This window comes from Trichomonas vaginalis, chromosome V (assembly GCF_026262505.1).
Source record: "Trichomonas vaginalis G3 chromosome V, whole genome shotgun sequence".
NCBI classification, from domain to species: Eukaryota; Parabasalia; order Trichomonadida; family Trichomonadidae; genus Trichomonas; species Trichomonas vaginalis.
In genome coordinates, this window is record NC_067207.1 from 4,999,058 (window position 1) to 5,026,763 (window position 27,706).

At 29.9% G+C, this 27,706-nt stretch overlaps 7 protein-coding genes, 1 non-coding gene and 3 pseudogenes across 11 annotated transcripts; 5 read left to right on the forward strand and 6 right to left on the reverse strand.

The window, feature by feature from the left end:
* Positions 1-821: 821 nt before the first annotated feature.
* On the reverse strand, positions 822-1,181 carry TVAGG3_0280700 (granulysin related family; the record flags this gene model as incomplete). The annotated part of the gene is made up of 1 exon (XM_001292625.1): positions 822-1,181. The coding sequence occupies one exon, from the start codon at positions 1,179-1,181 to the stop codon at positions 822-824; it is 360 nt and encodes a 119-aa protein (XP_001292626.1).
* A 1,536-nt stretch (positions 1,182-2,717) lies between these two features.
* Positions 2,718-3,689, forward strand: TVAGG3_0280710 (spectrin binding; the record flags this gene model as incomplete). The annotated part of the gene is made up of 1 exon (XM_001286073.1): positions 2,718-3,689. One exon carries the CDS (start codon positions 2,718-2,720, stop codon positions 3,687-3,689), a length of 972 nt encoding a protein of 323 aa, XP_001286074.1.
* A 1,213-nt stretch (positions 3,690-4,902) lies between these two features.
* On the reverse strand, positions 4,903-5,262 carry TVAGG3_0280720 (granulysin related family; the record flags this gene model as incomplete). The annotated part of the gene is made up of 1 exon (XM_051228857.1): positions 4,903-5,262. The coding sequence occupies one exon, from the start codon at positions 5,260-5,262 to the stop codon at positions 4,903-4,905; it is 360 nt and encodes a 119-aa protein (XP_051098587.1).
* Positions 5,263-8,954: 3,692 nt separating this feature from the next.
* On the reverse strand, positions 8,955-9,314 carry TVAGG3_0280730 (granulysin related family; the record flags this gene model as incomplete). Its single annotated transcript, XM_051228858.1, has 1 exon — positions 8,955-9,314. One exon carries the CDS (start codon positions 9,312-9,314, stop codon positions 8,955-8,957), a length of 360 nt encoding a protein of 119 aa, XP_051098588.1.
* A 3,696-nt stretch (positions 9,315-13,010) lies between these two features.
* Positions 13,011-13,370, reverse strand: TVAGG3_0280740 (granulysin related family; the record flags this gene model as incomplete). Its single annotated transcript, XM_051228859.1, has 1 exon — positions 13,011-13,370. One exon carries the CDS (start codon positions 13,368-13,370, stop codon positions 13,011-13,013), a length of 360 nt encoding a protein of 119 aa, XP_051098589.1.
* A 2,094-nt stretch (positions 13,371-15,464) lies between these two features.
* TVAGG3_0280750 lies at positions 15,465-15,847 on the forward strand (annotated as a pseudogene). The gene has a single exon: positions 15,466-15,847. A coding segment is annotated over exon 1 (382 nt).
* Positions 15,848-18,379: 2,532 nt separating this feature from the next.
* On the forward strand, positions 18,380-19,894 carry TVAGG3_0280760 (annotated as a pseudogene). Its single transcript has one exon. A coding segment is annotated over exon 1 (1,515 nt).
* Positions 19,895-20,078: 184 nt separating this feature from the next.
* On the forward strand, positions 20,079-20,151 carry TVAGG3_0280770. Its single transcript has one exon. It is a non-coding gene; the product is annotated as a tRNA-Met (tRNA).
* A 336-nt stretch (positions 20,152-20,487) lies between these two features.
* Positions 20,488-22,800, reverse strand: TVAGG3_0280780 (annotated as a pseudogene). The gene has a single exon: positions 20,668-22,663. A coding segment is annotated over exon 1 (1,996 nt).
* Positions 22,801-22,902: 102 nt separating this feature from the next.
* TVAGG3_0280790 (uncharacterized protein) lies at positions 22,903-23,916 on the forward strand (the record flags this gene model as incomplete). The annotated part of the gene is made up of 1 exon (XM_001313356.2): positions 23,065-23,550. One exon carries the CDS (start codon positions 23,065-23,067, stop codon positions 23,548-23,550), a length of 486 nt encoding a protein of 161 aa, XP_001313357.1.
* A 24-nt stretch (positions 23,917-23,940) lies between these two features.
* Positions 23,941-24,626, reverse strand: TVAGG3_0280800 (thioredoxin peroxidase; the record flags this gene model as incomplete). The annotated part of the gene is made up of 1 exon (XM_001313355.2): positions 24,025-24,615. The coding sequence occupies one exon, from the start codon at positions 24,613-24,615 to the stop codon at positions 24,025-24,027; it is 591 nt and encodes a 196-aa protein (XP_001313356.1).
* Between the last annotated feature and the right edge of the window lie 3,080 nt (positions 24,627-27,706).

Genomic DNA, 27,706 nt, shown 5'->3' on the forward strand with positions numbered 1-27,706 from the left:
AGAGAATTTGCAGTTTCATTTCCCATATTCAGATCTAATCTTGCTAAGTATCACATTGTTCTAATGTCTTATTGCAATATATCCATATCCTATCAATCTCCTAATAAGTTCTTTACTTACGAAATTGATCTCGAAAATTCTCTAATTTCCAAAATAATTCTCTAAATAAAATCGCTTAGTGTCGCCAAAAAAGTGATGAAATTAAAAATCACATTTTGAGTACTTCCTGAGACTCTCTTTGTCAGAAAGTATACATTTGAAAAAAAAATATTTATGAAATTTAGAAAGAGAATTAGAAATACTATATATTTATATCCAAAGTTTCAAGCATAAAAAGAAATACACATTCAATCTCACGTTTCTGACAATAGATTGAGCCAAAAAATTTGCAGCGAATGATGGCATTTCCTTTCAAAAAAAATTGAATAGAACACAAAAAATCAATTGAAGCATAAGGCGACTTCTTCCAATAGGCCAGAAATTCCATATTGAAACCGAATCCAACACATTTGTTGCGGTTTATTGCAAACATTAAGGACCTACCTGCGTTTATTAAACCAGAAATGAAAATATCAAATTCACATTTCCCATGAAATTATCATAGAAATCCGATGTCCATGAGCAAGATGCTTAGTAGACTCATTACTCACTACGATGTATTTTTACTATTGCTAGAATAAACTTTTTTTTCTTATTGAGAATTCAATTTTCTTGAAAACATATAAACATAAAATGTTTCGATATTAGTTGTTATGTATATGCTCAAACTATATAACAAAATGTAAAGATTCAAGCTTTTGCATTAACTTTTATTCCAGAAATTATGGTTTTAATTCTCTTCTTGGAACTCTTCTCTTAAATACTCTTTGATGAGCATGTCCATTGGTGCTTTGTGGGCAAAACTTATGTGAAAAACATATTTCTGATGGTTTCTCGCCTGCCTTAATGTATCTGATTATTTCGCGCTTGTGAGCCCTCATGGCAGAACAATACTCTCGGCATGCATACGCGGAGCTTGACTCTACTGCGGGGCAAAAACAGTTGAACTCCCTTGAAATTTTTTCGTCGCTTTTACCTTGTGCAAGCAATTGTGGAACTCGCCATGTTAGCATCTTGCATACACTGCAAGATTGTTCTTCAAATGTAGCTCCAACAAGACGGGCACATAACAAGAAAAACATTATTATAAAATGTTGTCATGTCAGTCTTGTCAAATGACAACTTTTTTTCAGAGAGTTGATAAGATATAAAACTCTCATATAGGTTATTTAAATACCATATAATATAGAGTACGAATTCTCAGCCTGTCTATTATTTTTGTTTTCAAAACCTCTGAAAATTGAAAACACAAATGAAAAAGTTTGAACTAATAATTAAATATCATTTGAATTGAGATTACTATACAAGGGCTGTTGAGGGTAAAAAGTGACATTCAAATTTATGCTCGGCATAAATCTCGCAAGTGCTCCGAGCAGCAATATCCCATAAGCTGAATCAATAGTTTTTCATACACAATTCGAGTCAATGAATAAGATTTGATTTATTTCGTTTTTCTACAGAACACAAGCAAATAATAAACTTGTTAGCAGTATTTCTTAATCTGAGATCAATTGCAATTGTTCCAGATACATTCTAGAGCAACAAACTCCTAATTTATATTATATTATACTAGCAAGCCAAATAATACCATCAAATTATTAAAAATGTTAATTTATTATAGTTAATTTATCAGATAACGAGAGTTTGTACGAATATACTCAACTGAACGAATAAAGGCATAATTAAAATTCAAAGTTTAAGATCATAAAATTGTTTCGACCATTTTTGAGAATAAGCACATGAGTTTTAAGTAATATATGAATAAAATGTTTACTTTTTGTAATTTCGTATATTTCAATTAGTATTTTTAACTCGATTGAGCATTTGTACGAAAAAAATTCTTTTGAACCTGCTATGCTCACATGCTTTTTCTTGATATCAGAATTAAATGAGCATACAAAGTATTTTTTCTTTCTTTCTGGTATTCAAACAGAAATAATTTCAATTTCAATAAATAAATCGACTTTAAGTATAATTCTTGTATTTGAATGCATTCACTATGGTATATTGAATGATTGTCTTGTTTTGTGTCTTCACGCCGATAAAAATACTTTTTTTATGAGCGACCATCATATTTATAACGAGCTTATCAGTAAATATAAAGATTATGATGATACATTTAATGCACTACACAGGCTTCGGTCTAACGAAGGTGAAGAAATTACAAATGTTTACAAACAAATCAAAAATAACTTGATCGAAACATCATATTTAGTGCAGATAGTATGATAAATATTATTAAAGGTATCATTCGATTTAATAATCGATATGTTAAAGGATACAAATCTCTCATGACAAAACTTTGCCAAGAATTTCACCTTGATAAATATGACATTATTCAATCCATTCCAAATCTTCATGAAGAAAACACAATTTATAATGCTATTGTGAATGATGACATTGATGCATTTATTTCCTTCACTGAACAAGAAGGTTTTAATTTAAATCAAAAATCGAAAATTGATTTATATCCAATTCAAGACTTTCCATATTCACTGATTGAATTATGTAGTTATTATGGATCTGTTAAATGTTTCAAACTATTGAGATCAAAATATAATTCAAAAACTACTCGTCTTTGTCTTTATAATTCGTTTTTAGGAGAAAATCCAGATATTATGAGTGAATGTATGAAAGAACAAAAAATTAATGGCAGTTGTATGCAATATTCACTAGCTGTACATAACATTGATTTTGTTACTTATCTAATGAATGAGCACAACCTCGAAATAGAATTGAATTATTGCTATTACTATCATAATATTCGTGCATATTTCATTTATTTAGATCAAACAAACGATTTTAATGAATGTTTTACTTATTCACCTTGTTTTTTTATTCCTAATCTCATTGAATATTTATTTTCACATGTTTCCGATATAAATTTTACAAATAAAGGAGGTATGTCTGCACTTCATTATTCTTCAGTTGTTAATAACAAATCAGCCGCTGAATTTCTTATTGCCCATGGAGCCAATGTTGCTACAACAATTAAAATGTCTCGTAAATCTTCGATTCATATTGCTGCAGAACATAATAGTTTAGAAACTGCAAATCTTCTTATAACGTATGGAGCTGATGTTAATGCAAAAAGTAATCAAGATTTGACTCCTCTTCATCATGCAGCATTGTTTAACAGTAAAGAAACAGCAGAACTCCTTATTGCATATGGTGCTGATATACATGCAAAAACTTCTCGTAGTTTTAATGCTCTTCATTTTGCAGCAAGAGAAAATAGTAAAGAAATTGAAGAACTTCTAATTGCATGCGGTATTGATGTCAATGCTATTGAAGACAATTATAAAAAATCTGCTCTTCATTATGCCGCTGAAAATGGTTGTGAAGAAATAGTAAAATTTCTTATCTCAAATGGTGCTGATATCAACATAAGAGATAAACTGAATGATACTGCACTTCATCATGCAGCATGTAATGGTAATAAAGAAATTATAGAAACTTTACTTTCACATGGAGCAGACATCAATGCAAAGGGTTTTCATGATATGACTCCCCTTTGTTGTGCAATAACTCATAATGAGGAAGAAGCAGCTAAATTTCTAATATCACGTGGTGCAAAAATTAAACCATAGTTCTTACTAAATAATTGAATTTATTTATTTTTTACACCAAAATAATAAATCCATTTAGTTTTATAGTAACTCCATTTTCAATTCTATGTGCCGAGAGAATATGATTCTAGTCATTCTCTTATTTTCATTAAAGCCTATAAATTCATTATAAATAATGAAAAAAAAATGCATAAGGATATTACAAAGACTTTTTGGATTATCAATTTTGATAATTTTCGATGATAAATCTTAATAATATTTTAAATGCATTGCTCCAGCCAGTATTTGTTTATGTGCAATTATTTTAAAAACACATTGGAAACTTACTATTTTTATACTTTAGCGCATAAAGAATCTCAGTTCAATGTGTGAGCTTTACCAAATAAATGCAATAAATGCTCACAAAAAAAATTAGAGAATTTGCAGTTTCATTTCCCATATTCAGATCTAATCTTGCTAAGTATCACATTGTTCTAATGTCTTATTGCAATATATCCATATCCTATCAATCTCCTAATAAGTTCTTTACTTACGAAATTGATCTCGAAAATTCTCTAATTTCCAAAATAATTCTCTAAATAAAATCGCTTAGTGTCGCCAAAAAAGTGATGAAATTAAAAATCACATTTTGAGTACTTCCTGAGACTCTCTTTGTCAGAAAGTATACATTTGAAAAAAAAATATTTATGAAATTTAGAAAGAGAATTAGAAATACTATATATTTATATCCAAAGTTTCAAGCATAAAAAGAAATACACATTCAATCTCACGTTTCTGACAATAGATTGAGCCAAAAAATTTGCAGCGAATGATGGCATTTCCTTTCAAAAAAAATTGAATAGAACACAAAAAATCAATTGAAGCATAAGGCGACTTCTTCCAATAGGCCAGAAATTCCATATTGAAACCGAATCCAACACATTTGTTGCGGTTTATTGCAAACATTAAGGACCTACCTGCGTTTATTAAACCAGAAATGAAAATATCAAATTCACATTTCCCATGAAATTATCATAGAAATCCGATGTCCATGAGCAAGATGCTTAGTAGACTCATTACTCACTACGATGTATTTTTACTATTGCTAGAATAAACTTTTTTTTCTTATTGAGAATTCAATTTTCTTGAAAACATATAAACATAAAATGTTTCGATATTAGTTGTTATGTATATGCTCAAACTATATAACAAAATGTAAAGATTCAAGCTTTTGCATTAACTTTTATTCCAGAAATTATGGTTTTAATTCTCTTCTTGGAACTCTTCTCTTAAATACTCTTTGATGAGCATGTCCATTGGTGCTTTGTGGGCAAAACTTATGTGAAAAACATATTTCTGATGGTTTCTCGCCTGCCTTAATGTATCTGATTATTTCGCGCTTGTGAGCCCTCATGGCAGAACAATACTCTCGGCATGCATACGCGGAGCTTGACTCTACTGCGGGGCAAAAACAGTTGAACTCCCTTGAAATTTTTTCGTCGCTTTTACCTTGTGCAAGCAATTGTGGAACTCGCCATGTTAGCATCTTGCATACACTGCAAGATTGTTCTTCAAATGTAGCTCCAACAAGACGGGCACATAACAAGAAAAACATTATTATAAAATGTCAGTCTTGTCAAATGACAACTTTATTTCAGAGAGTCGATAAGAAATATAGGTTATATAAATACCATATAATATAGAGTACGAATTCTCAGCCTGTCTATTATTTTTGTTTTCAAAACCTCTGAAAATTGAAAACACAAATGAAAAAGTTTGAACTAATAATTAAATATCATTTGAATTGAGATTACTATACAAGGGCTGTTGAGGGTAAAAAGTGACATTCAAATTTATGCTCGGCATAAATCTCGCAAGTGCTCCGAGCAGCAATATCCCATAAGCTGAATCAATAGTTTTTCATACACAATTCGAGTCAATGAATAAGATTTGATTTATTTCGTTTTTCTACAGAACACAAGCAAATAATAAACTTGTTAGCAGTATTTCTTAATCTGAGATCAATGCAATTGTTCCAGATACATTCTAGAGCAACAAACTCTAATTTATATTATATTATACTAGCAAGCCAATAATACCATCAAATTATTAAAAATGTTAATTTATTATAGTTAATTTATCAGATAACGAGAGTTTGTACGAATATACTCAACTGAACGAATAAAGGCATAATTAAAATTCAAAGTTTAAGATCATAAAATTGTTTCGACCATTTTTGAGAATAAGCACATGAGTTTTAAGTAATATATGAATAAAATGTTTACTTTTTGTAATTTCGTATATTTCAATTAGTATTTTTAACTCGATTGAGCATTTGTACGAAAAAAATTCTTTTGAACCTGCTATGCTCACATGCTTTTTCTTGATATCAGAATTAAATGAGCATACAAAGTATTTTTTCTTTCTTTCTGGTATTCAAACAGAAATAATTTCAATTTCAATAAATAAATCGACTTTAAGTATAATTCTTGTATTTGAATGCATTCACTATGGTATATTGAATGATTGTCTTGTTTTGTGTCTTCACGCCGATAAAAATACTTTTTTTATGAGCGACCATCATATTTATAACGAGCTTATCAGTAAATATAAAGATTATGATGATACATTTAATGCACTACACAGGCTTCGGTCTAACGAAGGTGAAGAAATTACAAATGTTTACAAACAAATCAAAAATAACTTGATCGAAACATCATATTTAGTGCAGATAGTATGATAAATATTATTAAAGGTATCATTCGATTTAATAATCGATATGTTAAAGGATACAAATCTCTCATGACAAAACTTTGCCAAGAATTTCACCTTGATAAATATGACATTATTCAATCCATTCCAAATCTTCATGAAGAAAACACAATTTATAATGCTATTGTGAATGATGACATTGATGCATTTATTTCCTTCACTGAACAAGAAGGTTTTAATTTAAATCAAAAATCGAAAATTGATTTATATCCAATTCAAGACTTTCCATATTCACTGATTGAATTATGTAGTTATTATGGATCTGTTAAATGTTTCAAACTATTGAGATCAAAATATAATTCAAAAACTACTCGTCTTTGTCTTTATAATTCGTTTTTAGGAGAAAATCCAGATATTATGAGTGAATGTATGAAAGAACAAAAAATTAATGGCAGTTGTATGCAATATTCACTAGCTGTACATAACATTGATTTTGTTACTTATCTAATGAATGAGCACAACCTCGAAATAGAATTGAATTATTGCTATTACTATCATAATATTCATGCATATTTCATTTATTTAGATCAAACAAACAATTTTAATGAATGTTTTACTTATTCACCTTGTTTTTTTATTCCTAATCTCATTGAATATTTATTTTCACATGTTTCCGATATAAATTTTACAAATAAAGGAGGTATGTCTGCACTTCATTATTCTTCAGTTGTTAATAACAAATCAGCCGCTGAATTTCTTATTGCCCATGGAGCCAATGTTGCTACAACAATTAAAATGTCTCGTAAATCTTCGATTCATATTGCTGCAGAACATAATAGTTTAGAAACTGCAAATCTTCTTATAACGTATGGAGCTGATGTTAATGCAAAAAGTAATCAAGATTTGACTCCTCTTCATCATGCAGCATTGTTTAACAGTAAAGAAACAGCAGAACTCCTTATTGCATATGGTGCTGATATACATGCAAAAACTTCTCGTAGTTTTAATGCTCTTCATTTTGCAGCAAGAGAAAATAGTAAAGAAATTGAGAACTTCTAATTGCATGCGGTATTGATGTCAATGCTATTGAAGACAATTATAAAAAATCTGCTCTTCATTATGCCGCTGAAAATGGTTGTGAAGAAATAGTAAAATTTCTTATCTCAAATGGTGCTGATATCAACATAAGAGATAAAGATTATACTGCACTTCACTGCATCATGTAATGGTAATAAAGAAATTATAGAAACTTTACTTTCACATGGAGCAGACATCAATGCAAAGGGTTTTCATGATATGACTCCCCTTTGTTGTGCAATAACTCATAATGAGGAAGAAGCAGCTAAATTTCTAATATCACGTGGTGCAAAAATTAAACCATAGTTCTTACTAAATAATTGAATTTATTTATTTTTTACACCAAAATAATAAATCCATTTAGTTTTATAGTAACTCCATTTTCAATTCTATGTGCCGAGAGAATATGATTCTAGTCATTCTCTTATTTTCATTAAAGCCTATAAATTCATTATAAATAATGAAAAAAAATGCATAAGGATATTACAAAGACTTTTTGGATTATCAATTTTGATAATTTTCGATGATAAATCTTAATAATATTTTAAATGCATTGCTCCAGCCAGTATTTGTTTATGTGCAATTATTTTAAAAACACATTGGAAACTTACTATTTTTATACTTTAGCGCATAAAGAATCTCAGTTCAATGTGTGAGCTTTACCAAATAAATGCAATAAATGCTCACAAAAAAAATTAGAGAATTTGCAGTTTCATTTCCCATATTCAGATCTAATCTTGCTAAGTATCACATTGTTCTAATGTCTTATTGCAATATATCCATATCCTATCAATCTCCTAATAAGTTCTTTACTTACGAAATTGATCTCGAAAATTCTCTAATTTCCAAAATAATTCTCTAAATAAAATCGCTTAGTGTCGCCAAAAAAGTGATGAAATTAAAAATCACATTTTGAGTACTTCCTGAGACTCTCTTTGTCAGAAAGTATACATTTGAAAAAAAAATATTTATGAAATTTAGAAAGAGAATTAGAAATACTATATATTTATATCCAAAGTTTCAAGCATAAAAAGAAATACACATTCAATCTCACGTTTCTGACAATAGATTGAGCCAAAAAATTTGCAGCGAATGATGGCATTTCCTTTCAAAAAAAATTGAATAGAACACAAAAAATCAATTGAAGCATAAGGCGACTTCTTCCAATAGGCCAGAAATTCCATATTGAAACCGAATCCAACACATTTGTTGCGGTTTATTGCAAACATTAAGGACCTACCTGCGTTTATTAAACCAGAAATGAAAATATCAAATTCACATTTCCCATGAAATTATCATAGAAATCCGATGTCCATGAGCAAGATGCTTAGTAGACTCATTACTCACTACGATGTATTTTTACTATTGCTAGAATAAACTTTTTTTTCTTATTGAGAATTCAATTTTCTTGAAAACATATAAACATAAAATGTTTCGATATTAGTTGTTATGTATATGCTCAAACTATATAACAAAATGTAAAGATTCAAGCTTTTGCATTAACTTTTATTCCAGAAATTATGGTTTTAATTCTCTTCTTGGAACTCTTCTCTTAAATACTCTTTGATGAGCATGTCCATTGGTGCTTTGTGGGCAAAACTTATGTGAAAAACATATTTCTGATGGTTTCTCGCCTGCCTTAATGTATCTGATTATTTCGCGCTTGTGAGCCCTCATGGCAGAACAATACTCTCGGCATGCATACGCGGAGCTTGACTCTACTGCGGGGCAAAAACAGTTGAACTCCCTTGAAATTTTTTCGTCGCTTTTACCTTGTGCAAGCAATTGTGGAACTCGCCATGTTAGCATCTTGCATACACTGCAAGATTGTTCTTCAAATGTAGCTCCAACAAGACGGGCACATAACAAGAAAAACATTATTATAAAATGTCAGTCAGTCTTGTCAAATGACAACTTTATTTCAGAGAGTCGATAAGAAATATAGGTTATAAATACCATATAATATAGAGTACGAATTCTCAGCCTGTCTATTATTTTTGTTTTCAAAACCTCTGAAAATTGAAAACACAAATGAAAAAGTTTGAACTAATAATTAAATATCATTTGAATTGAGATTACTATACAAGGGCTGTTGAGGGTAAAAAGTGACATTCAAATTTATGCTCGGCATAAATCTCGCAAGTGCTCCGAGCAGCAATATCCCATAAGCTGAATCAATAGTTTTTCATACACAATTCGAGTCAATGAATAAGATTTGATTTATTTCGTTTTTCTACAGAACACAAGCAAATAATAAACTTGTTAGCAGTATTTCTTAATCTGAGATCAATGCAATTGTTCCAGATACATTCTAGAGCAACAAACTCTAATTTATATTATATTATACTAGCAAGCCAATAATACCATCAAATTATTAAAAATGTTAATTTATTATAGTTAATTTATCAGATAACGAGAGTTTGTACGAATATACTCAACTGAACGAATAAAGGCATAATTAAAATTCAAAGTTTAAGATCATAAAATTGTTTCGACCATTTTTGAGAATAAGCACATGAGTTTTAAGTAATATATGAATAAAATGTTTACTTTTTGTAATTTCGTATATTTCAATTAGTATTTTTAACTCGATTGAGCATTTGTACGAAAAAAATTCTTTTGAACCTGCTATGCTCACATGCTTTTTCTTGATATCAGAATTAAATGAGCATACAAAGTATTTTTTCTTTCTTTCTGGTATTCAAACAGAAATAATTTCAATTTCAATAAATAAATCGACTTTAAGTATAATTCTTGTATTTGAATGCATTCACTATGGTATATTGAATGATTGTCTTGTTTTGTGTCTTCACGCCGATAAAAATACTTTTTTTATGAGCGACCATCATATTTATAACGAGCTTATCAGTAAATATAAAGATTATGATGATACATTTAATGCACTACACAGGCTTCGGTCTAACGAAGGTGAAGAAATTACAAATGTTTACAAACAAATCAAAAATAACTTGATCGAAACATCATATTTAGTGCAGATAGTATGATAAATATTATTAAAGGTATCATTCGATTTAATAATCGATATGTTAAAGGATACAAATCTCTCATGACAAAACTTTGCCAAGAATTTCACCTTGATAAATATGACATTATTCAATCCATTCCAAATCTTCATGAAGAAAACACAATTTATAATGCTATTGTGAATGATGACATTGATGCATTTATTTCCTTCACTGAACAAGAAGGTTTTAATTTAAATCAAAAATCGAAAATTGATTTATATCCAATTCAAGACTTTCCATATTCACTGATTGAATTATGTAGTTATTATGGATCTGTTAAATGTTTCAAACTATTGAGATCAAAATATAATTCAAAAACTACTCGTCTTTGTCTTTATAATTCGTTTTTAGGAGAAAATCCAGATATTATGAGTGAATGTATGAAAGAACAAAAAATTAATGGCAGTTGTATGCAATATTCACTAGCTGTACATAACATTGATTTTGTTACTTATCTAATGAATGAGCACAACCTCGAAATAGAATTGAATTATTGCTATTACTATCATAATATTCATGCATATTTCATTTATTTAGATCAAACAAACAATTTCAATGAATGTTTTACTTATTCACCTTGTTTTTTTATTCCTAATCTCATTGAATATTTATTTTCACATGTTTCCGATATAAATTTTACAAATAAAGGAGGTATGTCTGCACTTCATTATTCTTCAGTTGTTAATAACAAATCAGCCGCTGAATTTCTTATTGCCCATGGAGCCAATGTTGCTACAACAATTAAAATGTCTCGTAAATCTTCGATTCATATTGCTGCAGAACATAATAGTTTAGAAACTGCAAATCTTCTTATAACGTATGGAGCTGATGTTAATGCAAAAAGTAATCAAGATTTGACTCCTCTTCATCATGCAGCATTGTTTAACAGTAAAGAAACAGCAGAACTCCTTATTGCATATGGTGCTGATATACATGCAAAAACTTCTCGTAGTTTTAATGCTCTTCATTTTGCAGCAAGAGAAAATAGTAAAGAAATTGCAGAACTTCTAATTGCATGCGGTATTGATGTCAATGCTATTGAAGACAATTATAAAAAATCTGCTCTTCATTATGCCGCTGAAAATGGTTGTGAAGAAATAGTAAAATTTCTTATCTCAAATGGTGCTGATATCAACATAAGAGATAAAGAATGATACTGCACTTCACTGCATCATGTAATGGTAATAAAGAAATTATAGAAACTTTACTTTCACATGGAGCAGACATCAATGCAAAGGGTTTTCATGATATGACTCCCCTTTGTTGTGCAATAACTCATAATGAGGAAGAAGCAGCTAAATTTCTAATATCACGTGGTGCAAAAATTAAACCATAGTTCTTACTAAATAATTGAATTTATTTATTTTTTACACCAAAATAATAAATCCATTTAGTTTTATAGTAACTCCATTTTCAATTCTATGTGCCGAGAGAATATGATTCTAGTCATTCTCTTATTTTCATTAAAGCCTATAAATTCATTATAAATAATGAAAAAAAATGCATAAGGATATTACAAAGACTTTTTGGATTATCAATTTTGATAATTTTCGATGATAAATCTTAATAATATTTTAAATGCATTGCTCCAGCCAGTATTTGTTTATGTGCAATTATTTTAAAAACACATTGGAAACTTACTATTTTTATACTTTAGCGCATAAAGAATCTCAGTTCAATGTGTGAGCTTTACCAAATAAATGCAATAAATGCTCACAAAAAAAATTAGAGAATTTGCAGTTTCATTTCCCATATTCAGATCTAATCTTGCTAAGTATCACATTGTTCTAATGTCTTATTGCAATATATCCATATCCTATCAATCTCCTAATAAGTTCTTTACTTACGAAATTGATCTCGAAAATTCTCTAATTTCCAAAATAATTCTCTAAATAAAATCGCTTAGTGTCGCCAAAAAAGTGATGAAATTAAAAATCACATTTTGAGTACTTCCTGAGACTCTCTTTGTCAGAAAGTATACATTTGAAAAAAAAATATTTATGAAATTTAGAAAGAGAATTAGAAATACTATATATTTATATCCAAAGTTTCAAGCATAAAAAGAAATACACATTCAATCTCACGTTTCTGACAATAGATTGAGCCAAAAAATTTGCAGCGAATGATGGCATTTCCTTTCAAAAAAAATTGAATAGAACACAAAAAATCAATTGAAGCATAAGGCGACTTCTTCCAATAGGCCAGAAATTCCATATTGAAACCGAATCCAACACATTTGTTGCGGTTTATTGCAAACATTAAGGACCTACCTGCGTTTATTAAACCAGAAATGAAAATATCAAATTCACATTTCCCATGAAATTATCATAGAAATCCGATGTCCATGAGCAAGATGCTTAGTAGACTCATTACTCACTACGATGTATTTTTACTATTGCTAGAATAAACTTTTTTTTCTTATTGAGAATTCAATTTTCTTGAAAACATATAAACATAAAATGTTTCGATATTAGTTGTTATGTATATGCTCAAACTATATAACAAAATGTAAAGATTCAAGCTTTTGCATTAACTTTTATTCCAGAAATTATGGTTTTAATTCTCTTCTTGGAACTCTTCTCTTAAATACTCTTTGATGAGCATGTCCATTGGTGCTTTGTGGGCAAAACTTATGTGAAAAACATATTTCTGATGGTTTCTCGCCTGCCTTAATGTATCTGATTATTTCGCGCTTGTGAGCCCTCATGGCAGAACAATACTCTCGGCATGCATACGCGGAGCTTGACTCTACTGCGGGGCAAAAACAGTTGAACTCCCTTGAAATTTTTTCGTCGCTTTTACCTTGTGCAAGCAATTGTGGAACTCGCCATGTTAGCATCTTGCATACACTGCAAGATTGTTCTTCAAATGTAGCTCCAACAAGACGGGCACATAACAAGAAAAACATTATTATAAAATGTCAGTCTTGTCAAATGACAACTTTTTTCAGAGAGTCGATAAGAAATATAGGTTATTAAATACCATATAATATAGAGTACGAATTCTCAGCCTGTCTATTATTTTTGTTTTCAAAACCTCTGAAAATTGAAAACACAAATGAAAAAGTTTGAACTAATAATTAAATATCATTTGAATTGAGATTACTATACAAGGGCTGTTGAGGGTAAAAAGTGACATTCAAATTTATGCTCGGCATAAATCTCGCAAGTGCTCCGAGCAGCAATATCCCATAAGCTGAATCAATAGTTTTTCATACACAATTCGAGTCAATGAATAAGATTTGATTTATTTCGTTTTTCTACAGAACACAAGCAAATAATAAACTTGTTAGCAGTATTTCTTAATCTGAGATCAATGCAATTGTTCCAGATACATTCTAGAGCAACAAACTCTAATTTATATTATATTATACTAGCAAGCCAATAATACCATCAAATTATTAAAAATGTTAATTTATTATAGTTAATTTATCAGATAACGAGAGTTTGTACGAATATACTCAACTGAACGAATAAAGGCATAATTAAAATTCAAAGTTTAAGATCATAAAATTGTTTCGACCATTTTTGAGAATAAGCACATGAGTTTTAAGTAATATATGAATAAAATGTTTACTTTTTGTAATTTCGTATATTTCAATTAGTATTTTTAACTCGATTGAGCATTTGTACGAAAAAAATTCTTTTGAACCTGCTATGCTCACATGCTTTTTCTTGATATCAGAATTAAATGAGCATACAAAGTATTTTTTCTTTCTTTCTGGTATTCAAACAGAAATAATTTCAATTTCAATAAATAAATCGACTTTAAGTATAATTCTTGTATTTGAATGCATTCACTATGGTATATTGAATGATTGTCTTGTTTTGTGTCTTCACGCCGATAAAAATACTTTTTTTATGAGCGACCATCATATTTATAACGAGCTTATCAGTAAATATAAAGATTATGATGATACATTTAATGCACTACACAGGCTTCGGTCTAACGAAGGTGAAGAAATTACAAATGTTTACAAACAAATCAAAAATAACTTGATCGAAACATCATATTTAGTGCAGATAGTATGATAAATATTATTAAAGGTATCATTCGATTTAATAATCGATATGTTAAAGGATACAAATCTCTCATGACAAAACTTTGCCAAGAATTTCACCTTGATAAATATGACATTATTCAATCCATTCCAAATCTTCATGAAGAAAACACAATTTATAATGCTATTGTGAATGATGACATTGATGCATTTATTTCCTTCACTGAACAAGAAGGTTTTAATTTAAATCAAAAATCGAAAATTGATTTATATCCAATTCAAGACTTTCCATATTCACTGATTGAATTATGTAGTTATTATGGATCTGTTAAATGTTTCAAACTATTGAGATCAAAATATAATTCAAAAACTACTCGTCTTTGTCTTTATAATTCGTTTTTAGGAGAAAATCCAGATATTATGAGTGAATGTATGAAAGAACAAAAAATTAATGGCAGTTGTATGCAATATTCACTAGCTGTACATAACATTGATTTTGTTACTTATCTAATGAATGAGCACAACCTCGAAATAGAATTGAATTATTGCTATTACTATCATAATATTCGCATATTTCATTTATTTAGATCAAACAAACAATTTCAATGAATGTTTTACTTATTCACCTTGTTTTTTTATTCCTAATCTCATTGAATATTTATTTTCACATGTTTCCGATATAAATTTTACAAATAAAGGAGGTATGTCTGCACTTCATTATTCTTCAGTTGTTAATAACAAATCAGCCGCTGAATTTCTTATTGCCCATGGAGCCAATGTTGCTACAACAATTAAAATGTCTCGTAAATCTTCGATTCATATTGCTGCAGAACATAATAGTTTAGAAACTGCAAATCTTCTTATAACGTATGGAGCTGATGTTAATGCAAAAAGTAATCAAGATTTGACTCCTCTTCATCATGCAGCATTGTTTAACAGTAAAGAAACAGCAGAACTCCTTATTGCATATGGTGCTGATATACATGCAAAAACTTCTCGTAGTTTTAATGCTCTTCATTTTGCAGCAAGAGAAAATAGTAAAGAAATTGAAGAACTTCTAATTGCATGCGGTATTGATGTCAATGCTATTGAAGACAATTATAAAAAATCTGCTCTTCATTATGCCGCTGAAAATGGTTGTGAAGAAATAGTAAAATTTCTTATCTCAAATGGTGCTGATATCAACATAAGAGATAAAGATGATACTGCACTTCACTGCAGCATGTAATGGTAATAAAGAAATTATAGAAACTTTACTTTCACATGGAGCAGACATCAATGCAAAGGGTTTTCATGATATGACTCCCCTTTGTTGTGCAATAACTCATAATGAGGAAGAAGCAGCTAAATTTCTAATATCACGTGGTGCAAAAATTAAACCATAGTTCTTACTAAATAATTGAATTTATTTATTTTTTACACCAAAATAATAAATCCATTTAGTTTTATAGTAACTCCATTTTCAATTCTATGTGCCGAGAGAATATGATTCTAGTCATTCTCTTATTTTCATTAAAGCCTATAAATTCATTATAAATAATGAAAAAAAATGCATAAGGATATTACAAAGACTTTTTGGATTATCAATTTTGATAATTTTCGATGATAAATCTTAATAATATTTTAAATGCATTGCTCCAGCCAGTATTTGTTTATGTGCAATTATTTTAAAAACACATTGGAAACTTACTATTTTTATACTTTAGCGCATAAAGAATCTCAGTTCAATGTGTGAGCTTTACCAAATAAATGCAATAAATGCTCACAAAAAAAATTAGAGAATTTGCAGTTTCATTTCCCATATTCAGATCTAATCTTGCTAAGTATCACATTGTTCTAATGTCTTATTGCAATATATCCATATCCTATCAATCTCCTAATAAGTTCTTTACTTACGAAATTGATCTCGAAAATTCTCTAATTTCCAAAATAATTCTCTAAATAAAATCGCTTAGTGTCGCCAAAAAAGTGATGAAATTAAAAATCACATTTTGAGTACTTCCTGAGACTCTCTTTGTCAGAAAGTATACATTTGAAAAAAAAATATTTATGAAATTTAGAAAGAGAATTAGAAATACTATATATTTATATCCAAAGTTTCAAGCATAAAAAGAAATACACATTCAATCTCACGTTTCTGACAATAGATTGAGCCAAAAAATTTGCAGCGAATGATGGCATTTCCTTTCAAAAAAAATTGAATAGAACACAAAAAATCAATTGAAGCATAAGGCGACTTCTTCCAATAGGCCAGAAATTCCATATTGAAACCGAATCCAACACATTTGTTGCGGTTTATTGCAAACATTAAGGACCTACCTGCGTTTATTAAACCAGAAATGAAAATATCAAATTCACATTTCCCATGAAATTATCATAGAAATCCGATGTCCATGAGCAAGATGCTTAGTAGACTCATTACTCACTACGATGTATTTTTACTATTGCTAGAATAAACTTTTTTTTCTTATTGAGAATTCAATTTTCTTGAAAACATATAAACATAAAATGTTTCGATATTAGTTGTTATGTATATGCTCAAACTATATAACAAAATGTAAAGATTCAAGCTTTTGCATTAACTTTTATTCCAGAAATTATGGTTTTAATTCTCTTCTTGGAACTCTTCTCTTAAATACTCTTTGATGAGCATGTCCATTGGTGCTTTGTGGGCAAAACTTATGTGAAAAACATATTTCTGATGGTTTCTCGCCTGCCTTAATGTATCTGATTATTTCGCGCTTGTGAGCCCTCATGGCAGAACAATACTCTCGGCATGCATACGCGGAGCTTGACTCTACTGCGGGCAAAAACAGTTGAACTCCCTTGAAATTTTTTCGTCGCTTTTACCTTGTGCAAGCAATTGTGGAACTCGCCATGTTAGCATCTTGCATACACTGCAAGATTGTTCTTCAAATGTAGCTCCAACAAGACGGGCACATAACAAGAAAAACATTATTATAAAATGTTGTCATGTCAGTCTTGTCAAATGACAACTTTTTTCAGAGAGTCGATAAGAATATATAGGTTATATAAATACCATATAATATAGAGTACGAATTCTCAGCCTGTCTATTATTTTTGTTTTCAAAACCTCTGAAAATTGAAAACACAAATGAAAAAGTTTGAACTAATAATTAAATATCATTTGAATTGAGATTACTATACAAGGGCTGTTGAGGGTAAAAAGTGACATTCAAATTTATGCTCGGCATAAATCTCGCAAGTGCTCCGAGCAGCAATATCCCATAAGCTGAATCAATAGTTTTTCATACACAATTCGAGTCAATGAATAAGATTTGATTTATTTCGTTTTTCTACAGAACACAAGCAAATAATAAACTTGTTAGCAGTATTTCTTAATCTGAGATCAATGCAATTGTTCCAGATACATTCTAGAGCAACAAACTCTAATTTATATTATATTATACTAGCAAGCCAATAATACCATCAAATTATTAAAAATGTTAATTTATTATAGTTAATTTATCAGATAACGAGAGTTTGTACGAATATACTCAACTGAACGAATAAAGGCATAATTAAAATTCAAAGTTTAAGATCATAAAATTGTTTCGACCATTTTTGAGAATAAGCACATGAGTTTTAAGTAATATATGAATAAAATGTTTACTTTTTGTAATTTCGTATATTTCAATTAGTATTTTTAACTCGATTGAGCATTTGTAGAAAAAAATTCTTTTGAACCTGCTATGCTCACATGCTTTTTCTTGATATCAGAATTAAATGAGCATACAAAGTATTTTTTCTTTCTTTCTGGTATTCAAACAGAAATAATTTCAATTTCAATAAATAAATCGACTTTAAGTATAATTCTTGTATTTGAATGCATTCACTATGGTATATTGAATGATTGTCTTGTTTTGTGTCTTCACGCCGATAAAAATACTTTTTTTATGAGCGACCATCATATTTATAACGAGCTTATCAGTAAATATAAAGATTATGATGATACATTTAATGCACTACACAGGCTTCGGTCTAACGAAGGTGAAGAAATTACAAATGTTTACAAACAAATCAAAAATAACTTGATCGAAACATCATATTCTAGTGCAGATAGTATGATAAATATTATTAAAGGTATCATTCGATTTAATAATCGATATGTTAAAGGATACAAATCTCTCATGACAAAACTTTGCCAAGAATTTCACCTTGATAAATATGACATTATTCAATCCATTCCAAATCTTCATGAAGAAAACACAATTTATAATGCTATTGTGAATGATGACATTGATGCATTTATTTCCTTCACTGAACAAGAAGGTTTTAATTTAAATCAAAAATCGAAAATTGATTTATATCCAATTCAAGACTTTCCATATTCACTGATTGAATTATGTAGTTATTATGGATCTGTTAAATGTTTCAAACTATTGAGATCAAAATATAATTCAAAAACTACTCGTCTTTGTCTTTATAATTCGTTTTTAGGAGAAAATCCAGATATTATGAGTGAATGTATGAAAGAACAAAAAATTAATGGCAGTTGTATGCAATATTCACTAGCTGTACATAACATTGATTTTGTTACTTATCTAATGAATGAGCACAACCTCGAAATAGAATTGAATTATTGCTATTACTATCATAATATTCGTGCATATTTCATTTATTTAGATCAAACAAACGATTTTAATGAATGTTTTACTTATTCACCTTGTTTTTTTATTCCTAATCTCATTGAATATTTATTTTCACATGTTTCCGATATAAATTTTACAAATAAAGGAGGTATGTCTGCACTTCATTATTCTTCAGTTGTTAATAACAAATCAGCCGCTGAATTTCTTATTGCCATGGATGACATTACAATTAAAAGTATGTTAGATAATCCTCTTCATATAGCTGCACAATATAATAGTTTAGAAATTGCAAATCTTCTTATATCGCATGGAGCTGATGTTAATGCAAAATAATCAAGATTTGACTCCTCTTCATTGCAGCATTGTTTAACAGTAAAGAAACAGCAGAACTCCTTATTGCATATGGTGCTGATATACATGCAAAAACTTCTCGTAGTTTTAATGCTCTTCATTTTGCAGCAAGAGAAAATAGTAAAGAAATTGAAGAACTTCTAATTGCATGCGGTATTGATGTCAATGCTATTGAAGACAATTATAAAAAATCTGCTCTTCATTATGCCGCTGAAAATGGTTGTGAAGAAATAGTAAAATTTCTTATCTCAAATGGTGCTGATATCAACATAAGAGATAAACTGAATGATACTGCACTTCATCATGCAGCATGTAATGGTAATAAAGAAATTATAGAAACTTTACTTTCAATGGAGCAGACATCAATGCAAAGGGTTCATATATGACTCCCCTTAGTTGTTCAATAACTCATAATAGGAAGAAACAACTAAATTTCTAATATCACGTGGTGCAAAAATTAAACCATAGTTCTTACTAAATAATTGAATTTTTTTTTAAACTTATATATTCATGATTTATATATATATATTACCAAAATAGATTAAAAATTGAATGAGTGAAGCGGTTTTCAATTATTAATATGTTTTAGAAAATTTAAAATTTGAATTGTTAAATAATTGATATGATTACAAAATAATTCTAAAATGTGGAAGCTTTCGTAGCTCAATCGGTAGAGCGTAGGTCCCATAATCCTAAGGTCGCGCGTTCGAGTCCCGCCGAAAGCAAATTTCCTTTTTTCTTTTTTTCCTTTATTGCAACTGATGAGGAAAATTATCAACAATAATGATTCTCCAATAGGATTAGAGCTTTTCTACACTTTGTTGTTGTTTTGAACCTAGTTCGAAGACAATATTTCTGCTTGTTTCGATAAATTTTGTTATTTTTTAACCATAGAAGCCATGTTATTTATCTATTACTCTAACTATGATCTTATTTCTCTAACATTTTAAATCATATTGATAACTTTGTATATTTTTCAAGAATTATTATAAATTTAAATTATTTAGCAAGTAATATACATTTATTCATACAAAAAAACATATCTAACAAAAATAAATAAACACATTATAATTTTGGAAATCTAGAATCCGAATTCGTTTTTGGTCTTTTTGTTGGCGAATTCATTCTTGTTGGTTGTCTTGATTGATTCCTTGATCCAAGTGTTGATCCTCTTGGTGTCGGATTCATTCTACTCATTTTCTGTGCTCTTGACAATGTTTCATCATCAACAGGAGTCAAATTTAAATTTCCTTTTTTTCTGTTCGAAACTGCTTCATTCTAGACACTGTTCTTGGTGTTGCAATTGTCGGCTGAGGGTTCATTGTCGATGTCTGAGCTGCAATTGCTGATGTCAAGTTAATTGGCAATTTTGTGAATTTCGGATTTGGTTTTTCCGATTTTTTATGAGTTATAGCTTTCATTGCGCTATCATATGGTTCTAGCTCTCTTGCTTTTTGTGTCTCCAGATCATTCCTTGTTTTTTCATTATATTCTCTGAGTTTTTCTTCTTCGCGCCAATGTTTCTCCCTCATCATCCCTATCTCTTTGCGGATGCTTTCCTCTAACAATTGTTCGGCCTGCTTCTCTTCCTGGCTCTGTAAATCATCGGCCAACTTTTTTGTCACTTTTGCATCATGATATCTTCTTGACAAAGCCATTTTCTTCTCTTGGTGACGGAGCTGCAGTAGTCTTATTGATGGCTTAGAGAACTGCCTGCAATATTCTTGCGATTGCCACTTAGCTTTCTGCTCTTCCAGCTCTTGTAACTGCTTTTCTTTCAACTTTTCAAGCCTGATTTCGCATTCTTCTTCGTGTTTTTGCAGTTTTTCACGCCATTTCTTCCATGGCCTTCTTTTCGCCTTGTAAATCACTTGTTCTCGTGTCAAGGCTCTTAAGTCGACTGTGGTAGTCGTTTCCATTCTCGTTTCCGAGACGAGATAATTCGATCATTTGTTGGTCGAGTTGTTCTGCGAGGTCGTAATCGCTATCCATGAGCGCTGTGGCCTTCTTCCTGTTGATATACTGAACGATCCCTGGTCTAAGGTTCTGCGGTGGCGGCGCTCCGTGTTTTGCAAAGTCATTGTAGGCTTTTTCGACAGCTTTAGGATCGAAATATGGCTGCTGTCCGTAGTTAAAGATCAGGGGAGTGTCGTCGGTCGTAATAAAGGTCTCTGTGTGATTATCCGAATCATCATTGTTTTCGTTTTCATCATTTGGAAGGGGCGGAAGTGGCTCTGCCATGGAATGCCTCGATTTCGATGATCTGGATGAACTGTTTTTGGAATGATTTGAATCATTTTCTTTTTCTTCATTATTTTGGTCATCTTGTGAATTAAACAGCTTTTCTTTGATCAATTCTGACATTTCTAGCTCAGTTTTGCTTTCTTCATTTTGATCATTATTTTCTTCTTGTTTTTTCTCTGTTTCTTCTGCTGGAGTGTTATCTACAGACTCTTTTATTTCTTCTTTGATCTCTTTTACTGGTTCAATGATGATTTTCTCTTCAAGATTTTGTTTTTCCTCTTTTTCTTCAGTTTTTTCTTCGTTTTCAACTGGTTTCTCTTCTTCTTTGGCTTCTTCTGGCTTATCCTCTGTTTTTTCTTCTTGTTTTTCTTCTTGTATTGGTATTTCTAACACTTTTTCTTGAATTTCGTGAATTGGTTCTGCAATCATTTGATTTTCTTGTTTCTTTTCTGGTTCTTCTTTATTTTCTGTATTTTCTTGTTGGTTTTCTGGATTCTCTTCTTGTTTCTTTTCGATCTTTTGCTCGTTATTTTCTTTGTCTTTTATTTGCTCTTCAGCTTGCTGAATGTTCTCTTTGATTTCATTTATTGGTTCTTGTTTATCTTCTTTTGGTTCTTCTTGCTTCTTGTTTTCGGCATTTTCTGTTTCATCTTCAGGTAAAGTAGGAATAAGCTTCTTAATGTTAATATTTAGCTCTGTATCAGAATTCACATCAGTACGGATATTATCTTCCGACTGATTTTGGTTCGTTTCCTCTTCTTTTTTATCATTACATTCATCAGCTTTTTCCTGATTAGTACTGTTTTCTTCGGGTTTGGTTTCTGTAGGCTGGTCTTGTTTGCTTTCTTCTGGTTTCGTTGCTTCTTCTTTCTGTTCTTCAACTTTATTAATTAATGGCTCGAAAACTGTATTAAGAGGATTATCATTTATTTGTTCTTTTTGTTCTTTAGGTGGTTCTTCAGCCTCTGTTTTCTTTTCTGGTGAAGGTGGCATGGGAATTGGTGCAAATGCATCGTTTTGCTGCTGTGTTGTTGCATCAACATATTGAGGCTTCTCATCTTCAAGGTATTCTTCAGACTTATTCTCACTTCCTTTGCTTAGATTATATCCCAATATGCCTTGCAACGTTGAACTCATAATTTTTTTACTTTGAAATCATTAACAATTTTTGGATTGACAAATAATTAGCTTCCTTGTCGTATATATATCATGGTTCCATGAAAAAATGAGCCTTACACTGCAATAATTCGAATGACATTGAAAGTAAAAGCGTGTAATTGCATTCATTTGGATGCATTAATTGGGTTATTTCTCAGATGTGAATCAAAATTCGCAACTCTATGTCTTAGATAAAATGAGATTGTGCTCAAACGTATAAAAGTGACAGATTTTATATGAGACCTGCATTATCCTCCAGAAGACCTGTTAGTGCGTTTCAATGGAGTGACAACATGAAGAGTATTTTAGGTGAGAATTTCGATCAAGCTATTGTAAAGAAAGAAAAACAGCCACAAATAGCTCAAACTTCGAGATCTACTACAAGGGAATCACAATATACAGTTCAAAAGCGTGCATTGAACTCTTCATTGAAACGACAAAAAGAACTAGCATCTAAACAGATTCAAAGAAACTACCGCGTAGAACAAAATCAATTACATCGAGAATTTCATCCACCAAAAAAGGAAACAAAAGCTTTCAGTAAACGTTTCCATGATTACAAAGTTATTGAGCATGTTATAGATTCCAGAAACGATGAATACATTCAATCAGCAGAATCCTTACCAAATGGTAGAACTATCGACTTACAAAGAGCTAGAAGATTACCTCCGGATAATACTAGCTTTATCAGATCAACCAATAGAGTTTTCTTTTGGGGATAATTTTATCATTTTTATATATTGTTTGAATATTAAATAGTATCATCATGTACATACGAGTTACGTATTTAAGTGAATTTTAAGATTATTTTGTGTGATTTCCCTAACAATTCAACCTTGATGATTTTGATGTAAGAATTGCTTAGGATAAAAGAGTATTTTTTATTGTATACAAGTTGTTAATTGAAATCAATTGGATCACACGATCAAAAATCCAATCCGGTGTTTCGTTTACAATATTTACGGTTGAATCAGCTTCAAATCTTTAATGGTTATAATTATTATGAGTTTGTTCTCTGTAAATTCGATTTATCTTAAATATTGGTGGATTTTTCTTAAAATGATATTGGATATGATCAAAGAGAAAATGTATTATGAAGAATTTAAGATTGCTATAAGTTATTATTGTTGGTTGTAAAGTTTTAGAAAAAAGATTAAAAGTTACATCAATCAGACCTTAATTTTTAAATAGAAAGCTTAGTTGTTAGCCTTTCCGAAGTATTCCTTAGAGGCCTTTGGATTTGGCTTGATTGTAAGGTCGCCCTCACCGTGCCACTGAGCTGGGCAAACTTCGCCGTGCTTAGCAGCGAACTGGTAAGCCTTGATAAGGCGGAGGATTTCATCGACGTTACGGCCAACATCTGGGTGGTTCATCTGGACGTGGCGGATGATGCCCTCTGGGTCAATGATAGCTGTACCACGGAGTGTGTGGCCGGCCTCGCACATGTAGAAGCCGTATTCCTTAGCGATCTTAGCGCCGAGATCGCCGATAAGTGGGTACTTGATTTCGCCGAGGCCACCTTCCTTGCGTGGTGTGTTGATCCAAGCAAGGTGTGTGAAGACGGAGTCAACGGATAAGCCGAGGACTTCGCAGCCGATCTTCTTGAATTCTTCGTACTTGTTGGAGAACTCGATGATTTCTGTTGGGCAGACGAATGTGAAATCGAGTGGGTATGAGAAGAGGACGAGCCACTTGCCCTTGTACTGCTCAAGAGAAACTTCCTTGAAGTCTGTGTCTGGGAAGACAGCTTGGCCCTTGAATGCTGGAGCTGGTTTGCCAACAAGCATTATATGAAAGTGATATGAGAACGATATTCGTGGTATCTCAATTTTTCTTTATAAAATGTCTCAATTATTTGAATGGTTTTTATCTTTTGTGATCCCGAGATTGTGAAGTTTACATTATTTTTATTGCCTCACTTTAAAACATATTTAGGTTAATATAGTTAAAATCATTAAATTTGAAACCTTCGATGAAAAAATTTGTTTAGTTGGTCGGCTTGTTATTTCACTCACATTTCGAAACTACATAAATTGTCCTTTAAATTGTTCGGCTGATTAAAAAATTGAAAGATCTATAAATGTTTGGAAAGTAGTCACTTCATCTTTTGTGATCAATTGGTTGAATTACTCTTTCGACGCAGGCATTAGTCATTTCGTTCATATTATAGCCAGTGTATGTATGATTCATGCCCGATTTTCATTTTTTCCTCATCGTTATATAAAAAATTCATTAAGAACGCCTTTCTGCTGATTGTTGTTGCATTATTTTATCAGGTGTAGTCCACACTGTCATTGTTATCACGATATTAAAAGAAAAATATATTATGCCTACAAAAAAGTCTAAGAATGCTCAAAAGAATGTCGTGAATATATAGATATGGGGCAGACTTTTGCACTTAAGCTTTGAAACATAACAAGAATTTGTTTTGCTATACATATAGAGTAAATGCACATTTGTAAAAGATTGAATTGTCCGATATTACTTTCATTTTGGGAAATATGTCCAGGATTTGAACAATTCTGTCAAATTGTTAAAACTATAATGATTAGCAGATAATTCGATTTGAGGTTAAATTTTTATCTTTTATTGATTCATTTTTCTAAAGATTTTTTGCAATAATACACCAATCTTTTTAATTATTATTTTCATATAATCAATATGGTGAATTTAATGATATATTTGGTATTAATACTAAAAATAACAATGATTTATCGTTTTAAATTTCTGCAAAAATATCCAAATTTTTTTGAATTTTAAAAATTAAGTGTAAATTTGCTTGAAATTTTATTCTATAATTATGATTTTGAATTTTTTTTGGAGATTTCATGATATAGAATATCACTATATCATGGTGGTATAGTTGGATTTAAGTATAATTTATGTGAATTTAATTGTTATTTAATTTTTTATTCTTGAATTTGATTGTTAAATATGTTAAGGATTATTATATGTACTCTCCGTTATAAACTATAATGATTTATGCATTTAATCATTTCTGAATTTCAAATTTAATCAAAAAATACTCAGAAAATGTAAAATTCCAATAATTCAATCTTCGTTAATACATATGATTTTTCTAGTCATGTCAAAAAGCCTTTGGAAATCATCTCAAAAACAAAAAAAAATTAAGAAATTTATTACAACAATATTCAAGTTGAAGTGTATGATTTAACGAAAAACGTACATTAGTGTAATCTCAATATTTAGAGTGTTTAGTTATAAAAGCAGTTTTAATAGATTTTTTAGAGATAAATCCAGAAAAGATAACAGAAATCCAATGTTTTGATAGGAGACAAGAATAGATAATGATTTTAATATATAATGTGAACGAATTTGAAAGGATTACGATATTTGAAGATCGTTGATAACTCTATGTTTTTGGGACTAAAAAAAATGATGTCCATGTAATAGCATAAAATATGTATTATGAAACTTGATTAAATTAGTTGAATAAAAAAATATATTGATGGAAACTTTGAATCAAAGCTGCATAATGATATGTTAGCTTTAAATCATTAAAACGATTGAATTAATGACTAAGCAGATTGCAATTCATACATTTGAGTCAAGATGTGAAACGCTGATGGACAAATTCTGCTGTTAAAGAATCAAATTTATTAATTTTGAATTGATTCAATTAATTTTCCTATTAGCCTCGATAATTATCAATTTTTTTTATTACCTTTCAAAATGGTAAATAATCGTGAATTTTTGTTCGGAAATCTCTCAATTGAATTGTGATATTTACATAAATCTTTCATGAAATTTATATTATCATATTCTATTTACTACATATATAAAATACCAGAATTCCGATTAAGATTGATCAAAATAAATATAAGGTAGTCACAAAATCTAAGTAGTGAGGCTCTCAAAAATTGAACCGTACTCCATACAAAATTTGTGTACCCTCACTACTTAGATTTTGTGGCCTTCAATTGAGAGGTTAGTTTTGATAGAGCACGTTATAAAATTAAAAGGGAAAAATAAATAAAATTTAAACATTTAATTATATATAATGTCAGGAGTGTAATTCCAAATTTTCTAAAAACTATTCAAATTTGAGCATTTTTTGGAAATAGTAAATCTAATATGTACATCTAATAACAACATGATTCATCACCTTTTCAAGCTCTGCAGTCAATTTTTTGAAATTTGATTGAAATAAATGTAGCAAAAATTACATTTCATTAGGGAATATATGAGTTTCTCTGGAAACAGGCTGATAAATTTTAAATTTTGTCCAATCAACATGAATGCTTTGAGAAATTTGGATTGATTTTCTGGTAGAATCTGGAACAATTCAACCATGTATAAATGGATCATGTAATCATCATGAAATGTTAGTGTTAGAGTTCAAAAGAAACAGAATGAGTGGAAATCAAACACAATCTGAATAATTTTAAACGTATACAATCTTTAAGTTTGTATTTTGAATTCTACATATATGATTGTGTAATTCGTTCTTTCAAATTTTCGGATTCAGGCATGTTTTGATAAAATTCATTCCCAAAAACGTCAATTAACAATTAAATTTAGTGTATTTTAAATATATATACGTATTATATTTTATAAATTATATTAAATTCGCAAAATTTTAAGTTTTAAACAAAAATAAAAAATGTTCAAAATATGAAATTATGCATAGGATATTAAAATTTACATGTTAGCAATTTTTTTGAATTGCTTTCAATTTTCATATTGAAATTTTTAAGATTTTTTTCTGAAATAATAAGCAAGAATATCAACCTAAATAATATTAAATTCCATGCGTTAATTTCCCCTCAAAAGTCATTGACCGCCTCTCAATCTACATTTTGTGAGTACTTTAATTTTTCCATGGTAAATATATTAAAGAATATTTGACATCAATAC